The 21,725-nt window shown below is 45.6% G+C and overlaps 2 protein-coding genes across 2 annotated transcripts in view; one reads left to right on the top strand and one right to left on the bottom strand.

The window, feature by feature from the left end:
* The window catches only part of LOC139820965 (uncharacterized), a 134,575-nt gene that overhangs the window by 73,872 nt on the left and 38,978 nt on the right, over positions 1 to 21,725 (top strand). Inside the window, exon 3 of the mRNA XM_071791591.1 lies at positions 10,658 to 10,778. Coding sequence (XP_071647692.1) covers positions 10,658 to 10,778 — 121 coding nt within the window. The remainder of the gene's footprint in view (positions 1 to 10,657; positions 10,779 to 21,725) is intronic.
* The window catches only part of LOC139820964 (uncharacterized), a 169,569-nt gene that overhangs the window by 122,318 nt on the left and 25,526 nt on the right, over positions 1 to 21,725 (bottom strand). The window lies entirely within an intron of this gene.

Here is a 21,725-nt window from a genome sequence, read left to right as displayed (position 1 = left end):
TCGTTGGAAACGAATTGAACTTATGATAGAAGCCGAGATTTAGAGACACGAAGAAAACACGTCCGGGAAACAATCCGTTCAATAGAAATGCGACGCCTCATTGATAAAATTCTACCAGTGTCAGCAAATAACATCATCATTTAATTCGAGCCGGGAAGAAAAGTGAAAGACGTCAAGCACAGAGACCAATACCGTTTTCAAGTTTGAAGGAGCTTCTTCAGACCACTTGCACGTTGCGCGGGCCTTTCTTCCAGTAGTTCTGAAACAATTTAAGTACCGTCTCGGGTCCGTCCGAGAGTTTCTTGACTGTCGAATCTAAGTGCAAATAGACATCTCGAAAAGTTGGTGAATACTGGTTCTTGACTTAAGCGATCTCAAGAGGCAAAATTCCGAAAAATAAGTTTACCTTGCGCGATATTTAATAAGTTCCACTGCGGATTAGTATACTTCGGAGTAGCGGTGTAAATATGATAACAGTTATATCAGACTTTAAAAGCACCAGGCTAAACTGCGAATCTGTACGAGGATGAAAATGCTTGAGCGCTAGTCTATTGCAAATTATATAATTACCGTTGAGTCGTTGACTCGACATCGGATTTAGGGATACGTTATAGGAATACGTCAGCAATGCGGTTGCCTAAAGAGACGTCTTAGCGAACAGTCATCGATAATTACGCGCCATCTTCACCTTGCCGCGAAGTCGATATCGAGAGGCAAATTGGCAGAATAATTAAGTGCGCGATAGAACGAGGACGGTCGATCTAGAATGCTACGAATTAATATCTCGTCCTATTCCCAGGCTTCGTACCAGTTTCCAGCGATCCATCAGGGATCCGGAATCAAGAGCGAGACCGGACCTCGCGTCCCGAATCACAATACGACTTTACAGAAACGCGCGAGACGCGGTTTGCATTCGAAATAGCTCGCTCCTCTCTCTCTCTCTCTCTCTCTCTTTCTCTGTCTCTCTTCGGGCGATATGATTTCGAGTAAGAGTCATTGTCACTCGATTCAGTTTCGCAGAAGGATATCGAATGTCGAGCTTGTAATATCTGGGACGAGCAATCGACAAAGCAGATAACATCATCAAGAGATGAATCGCGAATCCATTGCTTAGAATACTTAGATCATTCTTTCCTATAATTTCGAGTAGACTGTTCTTTAGACTATTCAATTTGATATATCAAATTGTTGCCTTCTCTATCTTTTCTCTAACATCTTATGGTCACTTATAACTGCTATATCGGAAAAATATTTATTCATTTAAAGCGACAATTAGAATACCCAATTTGATTTTTAAGGGTTTGACTAATAGCCGTGTATTTGCAATTTAATTGCAGTACGTTCCGTGAATCTCGATAATGGCTGGCACGGGACTGTTCGACGCGGCCGTCGAAGAGAGAATACGGAAACATTCCGGCCGTTACCCTTTTTTTTTTTTTAATGCTTACACAAAAGGGGCTGGTCAACGGTAACCGCCCCTTCCTGATGCAAGTCTTTTTCCTCGAATCCTTTAAATCCATCTCGTCGAATGATTCCATTTGCGTAGCTATAACTTCGGACGGTACCATGAATTCCGAGCGCCGCCGCGCCATCGTCCGTCTGGATTCGTTTGCATAATTATGGCTTGAGTACGCGCTCCGTCGTCGACTGGTGGCTTTGCGATATTAACGCAAGTGCATGATGCGAACTGTATTATTAATTAATCAACACAGGTCTCTTTCAGGCTCTTGAGATTTCTTCGAGCGTTTCGTAATACAGAAAAGTAACAAACTGCTTTTTGCAACCGTATTCTCTTTTATAAATTAATTAATGGCGAATGTAAATCAAAGTCTTTTGACGTAGATAAGAATACAAATGTGACGAGAACAATGGAAAATAATGTCTATAATATAACATTTATATAGTTAAAGATATCGAAAGAAAATAGATTCTCCATGACATAAATGATGACAATTATCAAATTCCAGGTGATCCATAATATTCCATTAGCACAACACTTCGAATAAGCTTTGTTCTTATTTTAATTAAGAAATTCACGTATTTTCGGTTATTCTTTAAACCAATGGTGGCAGTGGACCAGTTTCCCGGGGGGAGGGGAATATAATTTAATACATAGACATTCTATCGATTATTCATAGCGGTGCCGGATGAATATACTGAACGGAATTTCCCAGGAGAAAGAATTACACCGTTATATATTGGACAATATCGCTCTATCGGCAAGAGCCGATATCCGCGATGATCCGCGAGACCTCGTGCGCCGCGCCGGCGAGACCCTTCTCTCCTGCAAGCGCAACGGGCCCTAGCAAATCTTATTTGCCGAGAGAAAGAGAATGAGTAGCAACGGCAGCAGCAATAGCGCGTCGACATCAAGGTGCGTGCGATCGATGTCACCCTGTAAACGACAGTGAGGGAAGGGAGCTTCTAACGACCGAGTTTCGCTATTTTGCTAATTATCCAAGGCTCACTCCAGTCTCATTGCTCGAGCACGGTGCGCCCATCTCTCTCTCTCTCGGTCTATCCATCTTTTCTCTTTCTCTCTTATCCTTTCTTGTCGCGAAGCCCAGGAGCTGTCGTCTCGACGTTATCCTAGTTCGTACCGGGTCGCCGGCTTCTTCCACCTCCTTTGCGCGCATCATTATATCGCGCCCCGTCACGGGAAGCGACCATTAGTCAAGGACCTCTCGCGTACAGCCATCCCATTCTCGGGACACTATCGATCAGCGCGCCGAAACAAGTGTGACTCGCGTCTCCCGATCAAGCGTCGCCGAGCGTCCGATTTGTCTCGACGAAGAACGAGAGCGGTGATTAACGAACCCGCGAGCCTGGAACGACTGACGCTTTAATATACTTGTTGTTTCTTATCGTTCTCCGCGCGGGGGAATTAATTGTGTTAAGTGGAACAGGCGTGTTCGTGTAATTTTGAGGATTCAGCAAATATTTTAGCGAGCTTTCGCTCGCGTGACGAGTCGTGCGTTTGTAGAATTGCAAAAGAATCGAGCAAGCCGAACTCGAGCGGTTGGAGAAAACGGAAAGCCCGGTCTACAATTGCGTAAACGTAGGGTTGTAAGAGTAGGAGTAGTAGTAGTCGTGAATCTTGTACAACGGATCAATCTACAATAGAGTAACGATACGTTGTAAACATGATTAAAGCAACCAATCAGAGTGCAGTGTGTATTTCGAATGTGGACGGTTTAGCTCTCTGATTGGTTGGCTCTTACGTTCACATCTGGCGTAGTCGTGAAAGATGAAGTTCAACCATCTTCCACAACACGCTTTACAACCGCAGTACCGCTTTACAACCACGCCGTACAACACTCGTACAACTACAACTACTTACGACCACGTTTACGCAATTGTAGAACAGCCTTAAGGCGCGAAGGGAAGATAAGAAAGAAACGATAAACTCCCTGGGATGCGTCGCGTTTTCCATGAACCACATTGTCACAGCGGTTCAACAGAGTCAACTGGTTATTTCTGCATCACACGCGTCGAAGACGATAGTTCTGCAATACAAATCGCCGATGCGGAAACAACGGAAATTATTCACAAGCCCGGTCGCGGCGGAAATTCAACGGGCGGAGTTTGAGTCGAGGGCCGCCGGGCGGAATTTTCGAGTGGCGTTCTCCGTTTCCCTTCATCCGAGGGGCGCCCCTCCTTTTTGTTTCTCCCGTCCGTCGCGAGTTTCTCCCCGGTTCTCGGGCCGCCGCGAGTTTCGCCGGCGGCGGCGGCGGGTCGCAAACTTTATCGGGGTCCAATGATGCATCGTGTCCGGAAATGGCGAGGGTAGTTCCCGGCCGGAAGTACGGCACATACGTGTGCGAGCGCACGTACACATACCCACGTCGCCGACGTTGTAGGTGCGACCGACCGGGCTCGCGTATCTCTTGCGCGCAACACCAACCCCGTCGCGCGTAAATAGTCCGGCCACGACATTAGCGATCACCCCCGAAACTATTTTATATCGCTTGTTATCTCTGCAAACCCGAACCGCTTTTATTTCGGCAGAATTTCAGCAGAATGACGCGATCTACCTGCCACTGACGTGAAATTTTCATCAATTTTACAAGTTTCATGTTTCATTGGAGCAATGCAATTAATTTCTTTATTTCAAATAGAAATGACTAGATTTAAAAAAAATACTGTTTTTCCTCCAACGCATCACATTGTCCAAAATTGCTATTTTTTTTAATTGAGGATGATTTTGTTTATCTTTCATAAAATAATAGGCATGTCTCATTATAATTAATGAATGTATTTGTACATAATTATATAGCTTTGATCGAACTTGAAATCTGCGCATATCGTTTTTAATTAAGAGATGCGCTAAAATCGCCTTCGAACTCTGTCGAATTTATTGAATTATGGCAGCTGCTGATTCGCGCAATATTCACATGCTAAGTAAATATGCCGCAAATATCGTTTGCGTAAACTGCGTGAATTCAACTGGCCAGTTACAGTTTATCAGGTGGTTCTCGATTAAATTGCTCGGGATAAATGTATCAGTTACAACCGAGAGAGAAAGAGAGAGAATAAAAAAGATAGGAAGAAGTATCATAACACATATTATGCAGAATGTCCCGCGACTCGCAATCTTAATTTCCACCAACAGCTTTACAATGTAATCAAGTCCTGTTAATTTTAGTCTAGTAGATAAAATTGTGGAATATCGAATTATGAGATGTCAAATTATGGAATCGATATGTATCAATAACAAGAAAATTAGCGAGAGAGAATTTATGATTAATAATGATTCTTCTGCACATTTTCCATCTCGTAAATCAACTCTAAACTATTAAATTAAGGACACGGTTTGTACAGCTTGAGATGCAACTGCAAATTTCGATTCGTCGAACTCTCTTACGCGTCTTGCCCGCGTGTGCGAGTTAAACTCTCGATTCCCGATTAAATTCCCCGCCGTCTCTCTCTCTACCAACCATTTTCCGCGATAAATCGCCAACGACGTTGATATCTCTTAACGATGTGTGCTCGGGCGCGTCGTTGATTTTCCCGTAAATGATCTCTCCTCTCGTCTCGAAGGGGCATCCACGATGGGGTGAAAAGAAAAAAGCCGGAAGACGGACGTGGGGTGGGAGGAAGGGTGCGGGGCGAGGTCGATGCATCGCGTGAGCCGCGTAAAACGTACGAGGGCGATCGTCTCCCTCCGTGCGGGATTTAATGGCGTAGCCGCCCCCTCCCCCTCCCCCTTTCCCGTAAACGCGTTCCGGAAACGTAGCCACTCACTCGTGGAAACGAGCCTGGGCTAGGGAGAAAAGTAAGGCACCGCGTCCGCCTGTCTGACTTTCTTCCCCTAATCGATCGTGCCTTCGACGATCTCTCGAGCTAATTGAAACCCGCGGGAGTGCACGGAAACCGGGATTGTTGCAACGAAACGGCCCCGTTCAATTTACTCGATCGTTAACCGCCGCCGCCGTCGTCGTCGCGCAATTCTTCTCGAATCATCTTGCAGCGTGTTTTGTATTACGGAAATGAAGTGATGAAATATTTATACCATCCTTTGGGAAATCTAGGTCGATAAGTCTGATAATTATTTGTCGTATCCACGAGACGCTCGTTGCCTGATGATTTTTTTCAATGTTAGAAAATCGTTCTTTGACGTAATGCAAAGTATTCGCGTTCAGAGAAGAACACACGATCAGCTCGCGCGAATTCACTGCAAGTGTGTTATTTTTACACGCATAAACGTCTAAAAATGACACATTAGACTGAAGCTCTTTTTACATGGTTCTTGCGTGTTAAATCACGTCATGTAACACGTTACATTAAAGTACCGTACATTAAAAGTTTATACGTTCAATCGTGTTAAGCGACGTAATTTAAAACGGCAAGAAACGTGTAAGAAGATTTCCAGCTAAAATAACTCACAATTGGATTTGCAGCAGTGCAGAACTTTAACGACAAACGTCGAAGAACGTCTCGGCTCTCTCCGGGGAATAATAAAATCGATTTGCCTCAATCCGTATTTCCTCGCGCGTTTAATTGCCCGGATTGCGTAATTTCAAGACCGTAGCCAAGTCAGCGTTTGGGAATGATGTTATTTACTGCGGGAAGAGCAACTGCAGGGGCGACCCCGTCGCGATACCGCAGACCCGCCGCAATTTATGGTCGCGACAGGGCGAAACGCGCGAGTTCACGATGGCGGCGGTGTCGCCGGGTATATTAGTCGCCCGGGTATATCTGCCAGACCGCGATAGCGTATCGCCGGACGGGCGGAGAGGACTGCGTTTCCGCCGCAGCGCCTGCGGCGCGGCGCGGCCGGCGATGCCTCACCGTCTCGAACACGTGCCGCCACGACGCCTCTCGATGACGCGGTCCACCTGTGGTAGTCATGCATTTACGATGCACGCCGTCTAGGCGGTTATCATGCTTAACACCCTGGAAATAACGACGCGCGTGTGCATCCCGTCTAGTCACTCGAGCGACGACGCGGCTGGCGGGACGATTGTTCTCGTCTATAAAAGGCCATTGCAAGTAACAAAGATTTAGCCATAATCGTAAAGCCGTAAGAAAATAAACCAATCACAGTCGATTATTCTCCTTGCACTCGTAGAATAATCGAGTGTGATTGGTCTATCTTCTTATGGCCTTACGATTACGACTAAAACTTCGTTACGTGCAATGGCCTTAACTTGATGCATGAAGATTAGTCCCTCTGCCAAAAAATTTAAATACCTACAAAAATAAGAAACGACGAGCGCGAATAAGAAAATTAAAGCTCACGAATTTATTTCTTTTGTGGACATCGATCCAACATATTTAATTCATTTTCCGCGATATTGTTTCTCCACTTATAGCAATCGAGTTTTCGAGGAGAGTTCCTCGTATGAAGAATTGTTGATATTGCATTATTGCACGCTACGTTCGCGGCCGCTGTCCGATGCGCCGTCAATCGAGAGACGATGGCTCAGCACGGAAATTGCCAGGGATCGCATCGATATCTAACCGAGGGAATCGCTGGGCGAACTTTCTAATCACTTTTCTTCGTCCCGCCTTCCGGTTCATCTCCACGCCAATATTATCTGAAATTGCTTCGGGACGGCGAATTCTCCCGAGGCGATTTTATTGTTGCCAAGACAAGCGTTTAATGCGCGCGCGATTGCGCCGCGGATGATGATTGAATCGTCGGGAATGTTTCGCTTTTATCGCGACAAGAAATGGTAATACCCAGGGCATCCCCTGCCCGATCGAGACTCTCCGAATCTTCACCATTTGTTCGTATTATAAAATTACAGACCTAAAAGCAAATCTTCGGGATTTCCATAGCAGTCGTAAAAATTTTATAATATAATTGAACTGCAGCGCGATTCAAAATTCTCTTCATTGATGTAGTGGAAATACGTAAATTGTTTCGAAGAGATTAGAAGTTTTGCGAGAAGAAATAGTAGTTGGGCGTAAGATTTTTCAAGTTTTTCTACGCGTTGCACCGCATTATTATTAACAAAGAAAAAAATCATAAACGCTGAATATACAAATTGTTTCCTAGGATTTTTGTCAAATCCTATTAAAACTTGTTACGATTTTGTTATCAATAAGCCGAAATATCATAAAAGCCTTGAGAATGCAATCTGATATAAACGCGTGTTTCTTAAAATTCCATGCTTCACGGTCGAATGTATTCGTACGGAAGTGCACGCGGCTTCTCCGGAATTCCATCTGACCTTTGTAGCACATTTCTACGGTGCATAATGTTATTATTACTAAGCTCTACCAGCGAGGTTGGACCATAATGCCGGCTGCACTAACATCGCTCTTTCTCTCATTTGCTTTGTGGTTCTTGTTAATTCGAAAGCCTGGTGCCGCAAGTCGTTTCGGATATTTCTCTTGATAGAAAAGCCCTTCGGGTAATCAGAAATCCAGTGTAGGAAGTCCCGCGGCGAGTCTCAAAGAAGCTAAATGTTTCAGGCTATCCGCTCTTTGACTTTGAGTTCTCTCACAGACGACTTCCACGCAAATGGAATAGGAAATATTAATATCAACTTGTATTCGCGCTGCGCGCGAGTAAGTACACGTTACGAAGTTGTACGCGAACACGAAAGGAATTCCCCGAAACTTTGCGTCTACAGGTCATAATGCAAATTGTCGAATTACGTTCACAAGTAACTGACTTCGCCAAATCTCCAAATGGGTATTAATTTTCCGTAAATGAAATTAATTTACCGCTATATACGGCAATAGTAAATCCATTATAATCATAGTGATATATAAATTTATATTATTGGTAAAAACAAAGATATATTTATATATATCTTTGTATACGTATGTATGTTTGCAAAAGCAACAAGGAATAAAGATCTTTTGGAATCACTCTGCAGAAATGTGGCACGCTCGAGGTCCTTTCTGAAGGGTATTTTTGCCAAGTCGAATATCGCACATCTCCTACGGTAGCATCCTTCGAAAATCCAATATGTCTCAAAGAACCTGTTCGAAATTGTAAACATCCTCGATCAACAAATTTCATCTGATCGTGATTCGCCCAGACGCCTACGAAATATATTTAAGATTCCTAAAGATGAACACACCAAAGTCCCTCGTGTCCCTTCGCGCGGAACGGGTATACACGATGTAAATCAAGAACGCATCGAGTTATCCCGAGGTCCGAGACGACCGCGAACGATCAAAGGAAAGGAGCGGGATCGAGAGCGCGGAGGGGGGGAGGAGAGGAGAGCTCGTCGTCGGGGAGTTATCCCGTCGGAAGTCTGAATTGCACGTAGAACGCGCGGGTAACAGCGTTCTACTGCCGGTTCTATCGCGAGAAATATCATAACGCGAACACGTATCGGCCATGCATTATGCACACGTTGCACCAGGATTCCGCACGACGGGTGGGAAACGAGCGCGGAAGATGGACTCCCATGAGAGGAAATCCTGTCGTGCTGATCTACAGTCGGTCCCGCATATATGGTCGCGTGACTCTTCAAAAAGGACAGACGCAAATCAAGTGGCGGATTTAAGATTTCGCCAGCTGGCGCCGGTATAGTGCGTGTGCAACGTTCGTGCAATATTTTAGCAAAATTAAATATTCGACGAAGAAATATATAAATTTTTTATTAATGCTAAGGTAAAGATTTTTCGAAATAAGATAAAAATGATGGCTCAAATATATTCCTATTCATTTACACGCTTTTCAGTTGTCTTCCTCCTTTACCATTTACTTTTACTTCCTCTTTTTACTTGTCTTCCCCTATTGTATTTTGTTTTATTGTCCCTGTATTAAATATTAGTGCGACGTTTCACGGTTAAATGTCGCCGAGGTAGACTCGTCGCAAAGATTGGAACTCGGTAATTCCACGACGAAGGACAAGCGCTGATCCAGCCGCGGCTTACGGTGGCGCGGATGCGCGCCCTCAAAATCAGAAGCTCCTCCAACGTCGCACTCTGAAAATTTCTCCCTGTGAATAATATTTCCCGGACAACGGATCCCGTCGCATCCTGTCGGGATTCGCGAGATTTGCGCGTGGCGGATTGCGCCATGCTGCAGTCGCAACAGCGCGACGTAATCTTCGAGGACGCGCTGAGGCGAGATTAGAGAGAGTGGGACGACGAGAATAAGTTGTAAAATACGGAGCGAGTGTAGTTATTGTAATATCTCTTGAAAATTGGCGGAAATATCGTTAACTTGCGAAACGAAGTTAAATCCTACCTTAAATAAAACGGGCGCGTAATCACCTCTTTCGTTCTTATAACATATAACTCGCGCAGAAATATCTACTTGAAACTCAATAATTATCGACGTGTTGAATATAATTTAATGAAAACTTGATTATAATACTTAACGATTGCATAAAATAGAGACAGCGATGTACAGCTCGTTAAATAATAATCGAATGCGATCGTTAGGACCAGCCTTCAGCAAATTAAGTTGAAACTCGCTATACGAGCCGACAGCTCGACAATTTTCTCTGTTGAGTGCAGCTGTTGTTATATACGCTTTCTCGAAGTTCGTCGAGCATTTTATGCTCGCCGCTCGTATATGATTAATACATGAAGCGACCTGTCCGAAACACTCCACCGCGGGTGGAGAAACGGGAAGGGAGCCGCGTGTTTCCACGACACGTTAGCCGAAGAGGCGGGATCAAGCGGGATGGACCGGTTCGCAAGGGGTGTTGAAGGGGGGTAGGGACCTTGTGCATAATCGCGCATACGACAGATCGCGACGACGTAACGCAATTCCGTCTCGAGGAAATTCGGTAACCGGAGACGTTCTCCTCCTCTCTCTCGTGTCAGTTGCACACGGCGCTGCTGGCACACGAAGGAACTCTGATTAATCATTAAGCCCGACCGGTTGATGCGGCGAGGCGAGTCCCCCGCTCGGTTTTCTGGTATCGTAAAATGGAAATGGGATAACGAGCTAAGCACACCTGAGAAAATAATTTATAATTTCGGAACGTTACACGGACGGCACTCGCGCATGAGAAATCAAGCTACTGGAAAGCATGGAACGTTCTAAATTTACAATACGTCCGTCCGCCTGCAGATTAGTTGGACTGTTGCTTTATCGAATAAATTAAAGCTTGCATTAACGTTGTCGTATAAACATTATCCCGATACGAGACTTCGTCGCGTTTTCCATTCTAGGGAAAAAAAAAACCTCGATACTTTACTGACGTATCTTTTTTCTCCTTTTTTTTTGTCACAGGCAATCTTGGTCGTCAGTGGAAGCTCGAGTGCTCGGCGAGCATGCATCGTCAACGAGTTCCAAGTGCGGCCATTGTATCGGCGATCGCGCGGCGACGGCGGCAGCGGCTTCGAGGTACCAGGTAGGCGCGATTTCCGACCGGCTGGTCATGCAAGTAATGCCGCTCGCGCGTATCCGCGACGGTCAGGCTAACGTAAAGGGCGCCCGCTCGTATTACCAGGAAAAGGGTCTCGAGGAATGTTTACGATCACGAACGGCGTGGTTTTACGAGCTCGTACGATGCGCGCGTGCGGATTACGAAGCTACGGGGGCGGTTGACTCGGGTCTACGCCCGGCGCGGGAGGGTAATATTTTTCGAGGCCGAGCGAAACGACTGGAATGATATTCCTGAAGGGTTGAAAAAGATCTCGGGATGCCATCGGAGCCCCGCTGCTACTGCTCCGCGATCCGGCAGTGAATTGACGGGAATAATTGTTTCCGAATAATACAGGCTTGAGATAATAGTCGCGAGTCTCCTGAAATTGGAGACTCGAATTAAATCAGGAATAGATTAAACTTTTTGGGATTGCTAAATTTTAATAAGAGTTATACATATCTTGTCGAAAGATTAATATATTAATATTATGGTTCGATTCAATAGGTCAAAGAATTGATGTTTAGGAATTAAGGATTGTGACAAGTCGAGGGATATAAAAAAGTCACGATTTTTAGGTGTAAATCAAAATTTAATTGATATATCAAATTATTAACTTGCATGCACGTCATTGGCAAAGAAAATGACGCTGTTTACATCAATTTACATTCAAACTATCATTTAATTTATGATTAAACATCGGTTTCTATTAAATTATAATTAAACATTCTATTTATATTAAAACTATCTTTTGGAAAAAATATTATTCTTTCTCTCGTTGTTTGACATTAATTCAGATTTGACGGATCTGAAATCTCTTATCAGTCGATAAAACCCGTCTGTCAGTGCTATGTCTCTTCTCGCAATAAAAGACAATATCTCGCGGAAGGTAGACGCAGGCCGGGAGTCTCTCGTTCTCCCACTGGAAAACAATTTGCCGATGGTATCGAGGGCGAGATTACGACGAGTCGAAAGTACGATAGGCATCGACGAAAAAATACCGAGTACACTTCGTGTTTATCGAGGTTTACGTTCGCCCTCGCTGCTAACGATAGTGCCCCACTTTTGTAACAACTCGCAACGCCTCGTATTGAATCCCCCAACCGTTGAATTGCGCTCGGGCACTATGCTGCGCTGCACGGCGCGGCGCAGCGCGGCGAAACACCCTCGTTACCGGCGATATTGCGAACATCATTATTCATTATTCATTATCCATCGTATTATTTGCCTCATCGGCGCGCTGTTATTTAATGATAGGAAGATATTTCGAGCGACAAATTATTGATTCGTACTAATAATTGTCACGCTGTTTTATTATTTATTTTACTGCGAAAAGTTTACCGCAATGTTCATTTCCATTCGCTTTGTCAAAAAAGAAAATGATTACTGTGGCAAATGTAATTTATATTTATTATATCTGCACAGAAAAAATGTATCAAATCAATACTGATGTATTTGTACACATACGCAAGAATATATAATCTTCTTATAAGTATTTCAACTTTTTATTTCAACTTTTTATTTCAACTTTTTTTTCTCTCGATTGAACTATATAGAACTTCGTCTAACTATATAAATGACTTCATTCAAGCAAGTTTTCTTCGTTTAACGTAATATAATCTCATTTCAAGCTTATATATTCTTGTGTATACACAAGTACATAGTGTTGATTTAACACTTCTTTTTTTCTGTGTATATTTACAATATACCCTTTGGAAAGCCATCTTACTATGCCGAGGCTAACACCCAGGTCTACAAAAGTCGAAGTCTGACATGTACTTCGCATTAGAGCTTTAAAACGATCGACAACAATAGAATTTCCTTTTGATAACCATCGCAACGAAACAAAGTGGTGGCACTTTCGTGAGTGCCAAAGAGAGAGAAGAGGAAGAGAGGGAGGAAAGGGTTCACGCAGATCAAATAGGGTGCCGCTCCTACTGCTACAGGGTAATATTAAATCCTCGATGAAAAGGAACTTGCGCGAGTCCTCAGACATCCTCTTTCCTTCCCGTCTCCCCAGCTATGTGAGAAGCGGCGAACCTGCGTGATTGCCTGCCGCTGAAAGGGATCATGACGGTTTTTTGTTTAATTTTCCGCTCGACGCCGGAGGTCGAGAGAGGAGGCGCGAAGTCGAATACCTATCCTCCGCGAGAGAGAGAGAGAGAGAGAGAGAGAGAGAGAGAGGAAAAAAGAGGAAACGGAGGAGAGAGAAAAAAGGGAGATCGAAGGATCGATACGCGTCGCGCGTGACCGAAATCCGGGATGCAGCGACGGGAGGCGGGCGTTCGGTAATTCTGATGACGTCCTGGGAGATTCCTGTTTCGAGATGTCGGCGGCGAATAGCCTCCGTGCTGCAATTAGGCTGGCGCGTGTTTCTCCGTTTCTCATCGCCGGCCGAAAACTCGTAGTTACCTAACTTAGCTCGTAAGTAAGATAGCCGTTATGCAACGTCGTCACTTGAATTGCCGGTAATCTATACGAGCACCTCGTACGAGGAAATCGACTGGGAAAGTCGGAACGAAGGGAGCGGACGGTCGCAGTATTTTTACGACATGCAAGGAACCGCAATTCTCCTCACCCCCTGTGGTCCCCCGGTCTCTTTCCGCGAGACTAAGAAAAAGGAGGAGGAGGAACGAGACGAGGTCGCCGCGGCGCGGCGGGGTTGAACGTGCAACGGATGCTAAAAACTCGCAGGGTGAAGGGTCGCGTCGGCCGGGCGTCGAGGGTAGGGGTGGGGGGAGAAAGGGGTAGCCAAGAAAGTTACGAGTATCCAATCATAGGAGGATATTGTGGGATCATAACTCCGCTTGCTGTCGGCCCGTCGAAGTCCCGAAGGACTCTCCCTCTCGCTACTTCATTCCCACCCCCCTCGGGCGTAGTCTGCAGCCAGCGCTGACTCGGCGAGCAGCGACAGCAATTGTTTAGCGACCTCTCGTCATTTTCGCGAGGCTACGCTCTTTAACTCAGAATTTTAAGTTATAGATACTCTTGAACTATATACACCTTCTCGTATTCTTTTTTCCTTCAGAATTTGAAGTTGTCTGCGAAGTATGTAAAACATAGCATGTCTCGAATTTTCCACTGACGGATTAATTTATAGTTTAATTATGATTAATTAGCTCTTTGCAGGGAATAATTAAATTTGTAAGATAATATCTTTATAGAAAAATACTAATCGTTCGTAATAGCGTTACTCCTGTTATTTATTATACACAAGAGATTTCGTCAAGTCTCTCGCGTGACACATTTTAATAAAGAGTAAAACGGACTGGCATTTGTTGGAAAAATTTTTCTTTATATAAGGGGCGAAATTAAAAATATTATAATGTAAGGCGCGGCATTTTGATACACGACTCACTCGTTATATAGCAGTCGCACAAGCCCGAGGCAAATCGCGAGTTATAATATCGCGCACGCGGCGACGTTTCACCAAGCCCAGACACAAAGATAACTGACTGCCGGGCGATAAACAACGAAAAAAGAATATTAGCGAGTTAACACGCTAATGCAGCCGCGCCGTCCGCGCCGTTTGCGCTCCGCTTGCGGGACGCGGTCGCATAAAATGAATTAACGGATCAACGAGACGGAAGGGGAGAAGCTCTCGCAGCTGCGTTATGAAAGTACGGCGCGGCCGTTCGTCGGCACGGTCGGGCGACGAAACACGCGGTTCCCTCGAATAATAAGGGATGAAATATGCACCTCGAGTTACCCCGAGCCGAGATGATACAACGCCCGGGATACGAAGCCCGTGCGCGCGCGGTTCCTCGTCGGGAAGGGATTTCCTTTCTTCGTAATCTTCCCCGCTTCCAATTAATCCTCAGCTTCCTTAACGGCAAGGAAGTTAAAAAATGAATTAACAATTCGCGAGAGTAGTTTATCTCATCAATTTCGGAGCGATACGTGAATTTTACTTCTGTAAAATTTCGCAGCCTTCGCGAATCTTATCGTGAAAGAAATTGTAAAAGAAAAGTCTAAATTAGATCTGCCCGTTTTTAACCCTCATCGTTCATTTCGAAACTCAAATCCGAGGGTTAGAGTCAATTTGACTTTGAGCAAACTTATACAGCCTTTTCGGACGCTATAGTTATCCATTACCTTGAAAACATCCATTTTTAACAAATAGATCCAGAAGCCAGGAAATAAAGTTAATCGGATTACAAGGGAAAAAAGTTACACTCAAATAAATTTCAGGAAAAGGACAAATTGACACTAACGTCTGATGAGGGTTAATTAGTAGCATAAGCGAATTTAATCGGACGCGATGTTTTAATGCCGAATCCGTTGTAGTTTGTAAATGGTAGTTTATACAATTTTTAAACTGTCAAAGTGTCGCAATCTCGAAACGTGAAAATGTGTCTTGTGCGTTTGCCTGGGGTGGGTAAGCGGCCGTAATTAAAATTTGTCCGGGAGGAAGTCGCCCTGACTTTCGCAGCCGAGAACGTAGACGGAAAACACGAGTCCAAGAGAGAGAGAGAGAGAGAGAGAGAGAGCGAGAGAGACGAGGGGAATCACCTGAGGATGGCAGCGACTTCCACGGGATTTCCTACGGCGGCGCCCGGCTCTCGTCTGGTATCCAACAATCATCTCGCGTATCTTAATGCAGCATCGCGCTCGCGACTACGCCTTGATCTCGTTAAACTGTCGCAACTTTTCGAAGCTGAATCGCCGTCATCGGTAAGGGCGGAGGAAACTCGTCGAGGGGTGAAAATTTCAGTGCGGGGGGCGATTTATCTGGCGCGCGAAATGGACAAGGGTCCGCTGATAAATAATGAAGACAGATTCCTGCTGCGAAAGTTTCTATTGAGATCGACGAGCACACGTCGGATGTATCTTTTATCTCTCACGTCGCGATATGCTTTGAAGTTTACTTTATGTCGGGATAATCGTAGTTGCGCTCCGATGCTTGAAATTGAAGATTCCAAAGGCGAGGATCCGAAAATTCAAGGATTTGAGAGTCCAATTCATCCATAAGATCGCGTAGATTTCATGTATAAATTACGAATTCGTAAATTACTATAATAATTTCAGCGCACAAAACATTTCGATGTCCACAGGACTATCGTATCGCAATCAATTAAGAGATATATTTTCGCTACATTTCCTCGATATCGCTCCAGAATGGTTGACGCGACATCGCGAATCGCGGAGAGACGGTGAGAAAAACCGATTTCGCGCATTTCGCAATGCATGCGGGATATATACGCGCGATAAGAAGCTCCGCGGAGAGATTTCCTCTCGGTTTCATCGTCCGGGCCGGGAGAGACTTTATTTCCTGGCGGGGACACACGGGGTGGGGTGCGGAATGTGCACGCTCACACATCCTCGGCGACGCGGTTACGTATCCGCGGGGTTAGTCGAAGAGTTGCGCCAATAAATCTCGCCTCGCCCGGGATATTACTTAACGCACCGACGTTTTCGACGCGCGATAAATCCCCCACCGTTCCGAATCGACGATGCACTTCGCATCCCGTCGAATCGAATCCGCGATCCGCGGGCCAAGCGTGTCGATGCGAATCGTCCGCCGTATCGATCATCCCGAGGCGAAACAACTGTCCATTGCTCTTCACGCCTCGCCGCATTTTTCTGCGGATTTTTCCCGGGATGCGGACCGCGCGCGCTGATGTGCGCGGTACGCCCCGTTTCTTTAGCCGACGCTGGAAACGAGTTTACCGAACGTCGAATCCGCACAGATGCTGGAACGAATCCTCCCGTTCCGCGTTCGGAAATCAAAGTCTGACTGGGGAAAGTACCTTTAAACCTCTTTGATTACGGATGTATATACGGACATCGTACAGTGCGTAAGATACTTACGATTTTAAAGGTAGATATTCTCGTTGCGGACGTTTAGTTATATTCATCCTACTTTATTTCAAGATATATACATTCGCTACGTACTTTACTTCTCGCATAGTAAAACATCGTAAATCGTCATTACGCCGCGCACTTCACTGTAACGAGAAAGAAAAGCTTCTTTTGCTTCTGACAGCTTTTACCATAAAAGCGCCCGCGAAAGTCCTCGTCGTATAATTTAACGCAACCATTCGTCCGTGCGCGGTCGAATTATTAAAATTATGAGCGCGCCAAGAATATAAATTCGCGTGAGATACTTTTTTTCGGTGAGACGTGCATACGGGGTGATTAAGGGTGAGAGAGAGAGAGAGAGAGCCTAGGTGCGGCGCCACTGCGCCCTTTAGGAGGGACAAATACGTCGATTGACCCCGACTCTCCCACAGGTGCAATATACCGATCGGCAGCATCGCCGGCCGCCGTCACCGCGGCCGCCACCCATTTCTGCCGATATATTGCCACAATAATCGACCGTAAGCCGCCCCAAAATCCCACAGCCCGCGGGCGCGCTCCAAATAAAGACAAACAAACCGCGCCAACCTACCCTAATTCCGTCGGATGCCGCTGCGGAAAGTCGGCCACCGACCGGGCGGGAAGGGGTGGAATTTTCGCCCGCTGGAATGCTCTGTATTTCGGATTATCCGCCGGACGTGGATAGAACCTCAAAGCCGGGAGTTCGCACAATGGATTATGCAATCTAGACTACGCTCGTAACAATCGAATTGCCGCCGCGGGATAAAAAGGCGATATTCGAAGCGCGAAATTGATCGCGAAATAAAAATGCGGGCGGGACGGCGAATTGTGAAACGATTATTCGAGGAGCGATAAAAAGTAAATCAAATCTTTATTGAAAGGAACAACATGAAAATTGATAATACTGTGTACATTTTAAAATACGTGCGCGTGTACATCTTAAGGTATCTTAACTAAGTTTAGAGCCTCAAAATTATCTCGACTCGTCGCGACGAAGATGCGGATCAAAACCATTGCCTGCAGTATAACGCTATACAAGGAAACGTTATTCTTTCATCCCCGCGTTCTCGTTGATCGCGCTCATTAGCCAGCGGGATCTAATTTCCATTCCTGCCGGAAACGCCGGGCCGACCGAGACTTTTACTACGCTCCGGATCGAGCGGTGGAAATTTGATTCGGCTGCTGGCGAGCTCTCGGGGCCTTCTCTTAATTTCACCAGCGTGGCGTGGATAATCAGAGCTCGAGAAAACTCGTGAGATATCGAGAGAGAGAGAGAGAGAGAGAGAGAGAGAGAGAGAGAGAGAGAGAGAGAGAGAGTAGAATACGGAGGGAGTCTATGATAGCGAACGCCATATTGGCTTTTTCCAAGATACGTGTGCCTTTCAGATAAATTGAGGCGTCGTATTTCTTCGAAAATCTCTAGAGCACCTTTCACACCACGGTCGGCAAATCTCTTTACCGCGAACTATAACGTTCATATCTATCGCGTTAAATTATTTCAGAATTTCGAGGCGTTATCGGAGCCTTTGCGCAAACAACGTAGATTAAACTTTAAATCGATTACACCTCGAAGGCAACATTCCCCCGCCCCCAAAGATGACAAATTGCTTTCGACGACGTGGTTGACTTATCCTAACACGACGTAGAGCTGAATATCGATTCGAGCGTATATCGATCTCGCCCGTGATCAACTCGCAAAATTCCCCTCCTCGATTCTTAATCGGCGTGGGTGTTCGGAGTTTCTAATTGGCCTTCTCGGCGAATGCACTTGAGGAAACACGGTAAAATATTCAATCGATTCATCGTGCGCATCGTACAAGCCGGGGGAGGCAGCCGGGCGAGACGATGCTCGAGTAACGATCGCTCATCGTCAACACGGAGGACACGTCCGACGATTTATGAGCCGTAAAAGTTTCGCGGAATTAATGTAGCCGTTTAACGATCCGCTGAAGTGTGAAGGTATCCCCTCGAATTTTGTGCCGCAGTGTATCATCTTCAGCGTGATCGCGCAAACCGCATATGCTACGTACTTATTATCGTTAATACAATTTTTAAAGAGATATTCCGTTTGAATAATAAATTTTACATATTTTATACATAAAATAGCTGGAAAAATTATTGAAGGAGAAAAGCTGTTTGCCAAGAAATTACGAGATTATCATTGAAACCAACCGATCCGAAGAGAATTGGGCAGTAATGATAGATCGACGTGGTGAATGATAGATTGGCGCAGATAATTTATTTGTTCGCGTATTCGAAGAGGTATCGATCTTAATCCCCTAACTCCTCGGTAAACTTGGCTCGCCGCGCCGTTTGTACGCTGAAGAATTCGTTTCGAACCGACGCGACGCGACGACGGTAAAGTGCGGCAATTTGCCGAGCGACAAATTACTCGGGCTTACGCGACGCCGCGCCGCGCCGCCGCTCTAACATGTCGCCGGGATGCTCTCTCGCGTGTCCCGACTTCACTCGCTTTCATTATTCCGCTAAGAGCCGGGTGAAAAATAAGACGTGTTCATCCATCTTAATTCATGCGCCGCAACGTTTCCGCTACATTTGCAATATCCGCCGTTATTCTCCCCGGCGAGCTGGAAGCTCGCCGAGCCAGCTGGCCGACTTTCACGTAATTGGAAACCGCGGGAAGCGTCGGTTTTAGGCCGCGGAAAGAAAAGCGTAACTCCCGCGACGGACTCTCGTAAGAGCCATCCAATTTCAACTAGATTTCAACTAATGTCACCGCCACCGCCCCGCGCCTGATACCTTATTAATGTACCCGCATACGTGTCGCGAAACGCTTGGAAAGACGCGCGCGCGCGCTGGCGCTGGCGCGGGCGAGAGCCGAACGCGATAAAAGTTCCATTTCCCGCGCATTAATTCCGGCAAGGAAGCCTTTATGACGGCACAGCCGGAGTTCAGAATTCAATGGAACTTTTCAGACAATGGCGGCCGCCGACTTGTTCGAGGGGTAGTTCGGTGATGCGGAAGCAAAGCAGATGAAAAAGAGGAGGATCTCTCGGAAGAGGCGAGGCGACGACGATGATGTCGCGGGATCTAAGACAGTGGTTCTTAACTCTTTCGACGGCTGTTCGGCCTTTCGAATTCACGCAAATACCTTTTTTTTCTTTTATTTAAAAAATGTGTATAATTTATTTTTTTCATATTCGTCGCGCGTATATTTTGTGCAGAAAGTATATATTATTCTTATTTCTTGAATCGACAATCACAAATGTCGTATCTACGCACTCTTTTCAAAATCTAGCGCTCATTCTGGGTAGTCTTTTAAACTCTGTGCATGAATCCACCCCTGATTAAGAACCACTGACTTAAGGAGGGTAAAGGGGACGGGGGAGAGGCTGAGTGAGTGCGGTGCGCGCGGCTAAAGTCTACCGACGGTCTTCTCTCTTGGCACCCCCGGAGATTATTCATTCGGCCTCTTAATTCATTTATCTCTCGATACTCTGTGTTCCCTCTTACGCTCGACCGCCGCGCTTCTTCGAATACTGCGGGCGCGAGACGCCGATGGCGGTGGGCTTTTAATTCTATAAAGCGGAGACGATAAATTGGAACACCCCGCAGAATTATTATTCCAGCGGGACGAATTATTTCGCCGGGCGAAAGAAGCGAGCAATTATTTCGATTTGCTCGCGATGTCGCGATCGGATAAAGCGCATGCCGCGCAGCGGTTCGATCATTTTTAACTCCGGCTTTCTAAAGATTAAACTTCCTCGCGGTTTTATTGGAGAAATGAGGTACCCCCGATATCTTCGCGTATACATATGCATTGGCTATTTATAATTCTAGAGTTTTGCATATTCGAGAAAAAAAGCTGAAACATTTATATTTAACTTATTGTTATAGATAACAGATATAGATTTAATAAGTTACATTTTTAAACAGAGAGATCTTGGAATACATTAAACGATATTAATGTTAAACGACACGATTAATATTATATTTTGATATCTTGATATCTTTCTTCAGTTCATAAACTACCTTGAATCGCTGAAATTTATTATTTATAAAAATTGTAACTCGAGAACAATTTAAATACCTCTGCTTTAAAAATATTATTCGTTCCTTGAACTCTTTTTCGCACATGAAATCGCGATATTTCCCGGCGGGAATATATATCATTTATTTACCGGCAAAATCATACCGAATAAGCTACGAGAAAGCGACTTGGGGAGATTTAGGTTGCCGCGGAATCTATCGGTCCTTTACAGGATACACGCGTGTCTCGATGTCTCGGTTAGGATTGGAAGTCGCGGATGGTAAGAGGGTCGCACCTCTAGCGGGTCGCTCGAAAGAGAAAGAGAAGTAGGACAAAAAGCTCCGGACGAAACTACCTCCGAGCATCCAATATGTCTGTCCCGGGCTTCGATTTTCCTCCCGGTATCTGGGCCACGAAGGTTATTACACCGTGTTCTTCTATAACCGACCCGTGTCCTCCGGAGAGAACGTCATTATTACCGGCCGGCCATCTTTTAGCAGCTCGATCAGACTCTGTCGCCATTCTGCTTGCACTGGATAATAGAGTTTTTATCGCGGAAATGGAAAAAGCCACCTTTTTTCGTCCAAGATTTCAAATCCGTCCGGCTTCAAATCCGTCTTACCACCTTACTTCCCTCTTCGAGAACGTGACGTTCAATTTTATTCTTCCATCAGGGAAGCGCACGCTAGATCTCGAATCCATTTTTCTCCCCGTGGAAATTCCTCCGCGCATTCAATTAAACCGTAAACGTATCCACCACGATTAACACGCCTTTATTAATTAAGAAACACCGTGACTGGAATATGAGAAACGGGAATAATTCCGGTCGCGGACGCGAAAATCACGGCACAGCAAAGCGAAAAAAATAAACGCAGGATAAATTCCCGCGCGAGCGGAAGCGGCGGACGGCGAGGGAGGGGCGGGGGGGGGGAAGGGAGAAAAATATATCGCGTTCCCTCGTACGGTTGGCCCGGATTTGCGTATCGATTGCGAGTTGTTCCGATACGCCCGCATACACATCCTGGCTGGCAAACCCCCCCCCCCTCCCGGACACACACAACACACGCGCGTGCACGTGCGTATACGAGTACACGTGCGCTTCGCCCGTTGGATACTCGGGGTAC

This window comes from Temnothorax longispinosus, chromosome 10, assembly GCF_030848805.1.
Source record: "Temnothorax longispinosus isolate EJ_2023e chromosome 10, Tlon_JGU_v1, whole genome shotgun sequence".
Classification (NCBI taxonomy): domain Eukaryota; kingdom Metazoa; phylum Arthropoda; class Insecta; order Hymenoptera; family Formicidae; genus Temnothorax; species Temnothorax longispinosus.
This window is presented reverse-complemented; position numbering and strand designations above follow the sequence as displayed.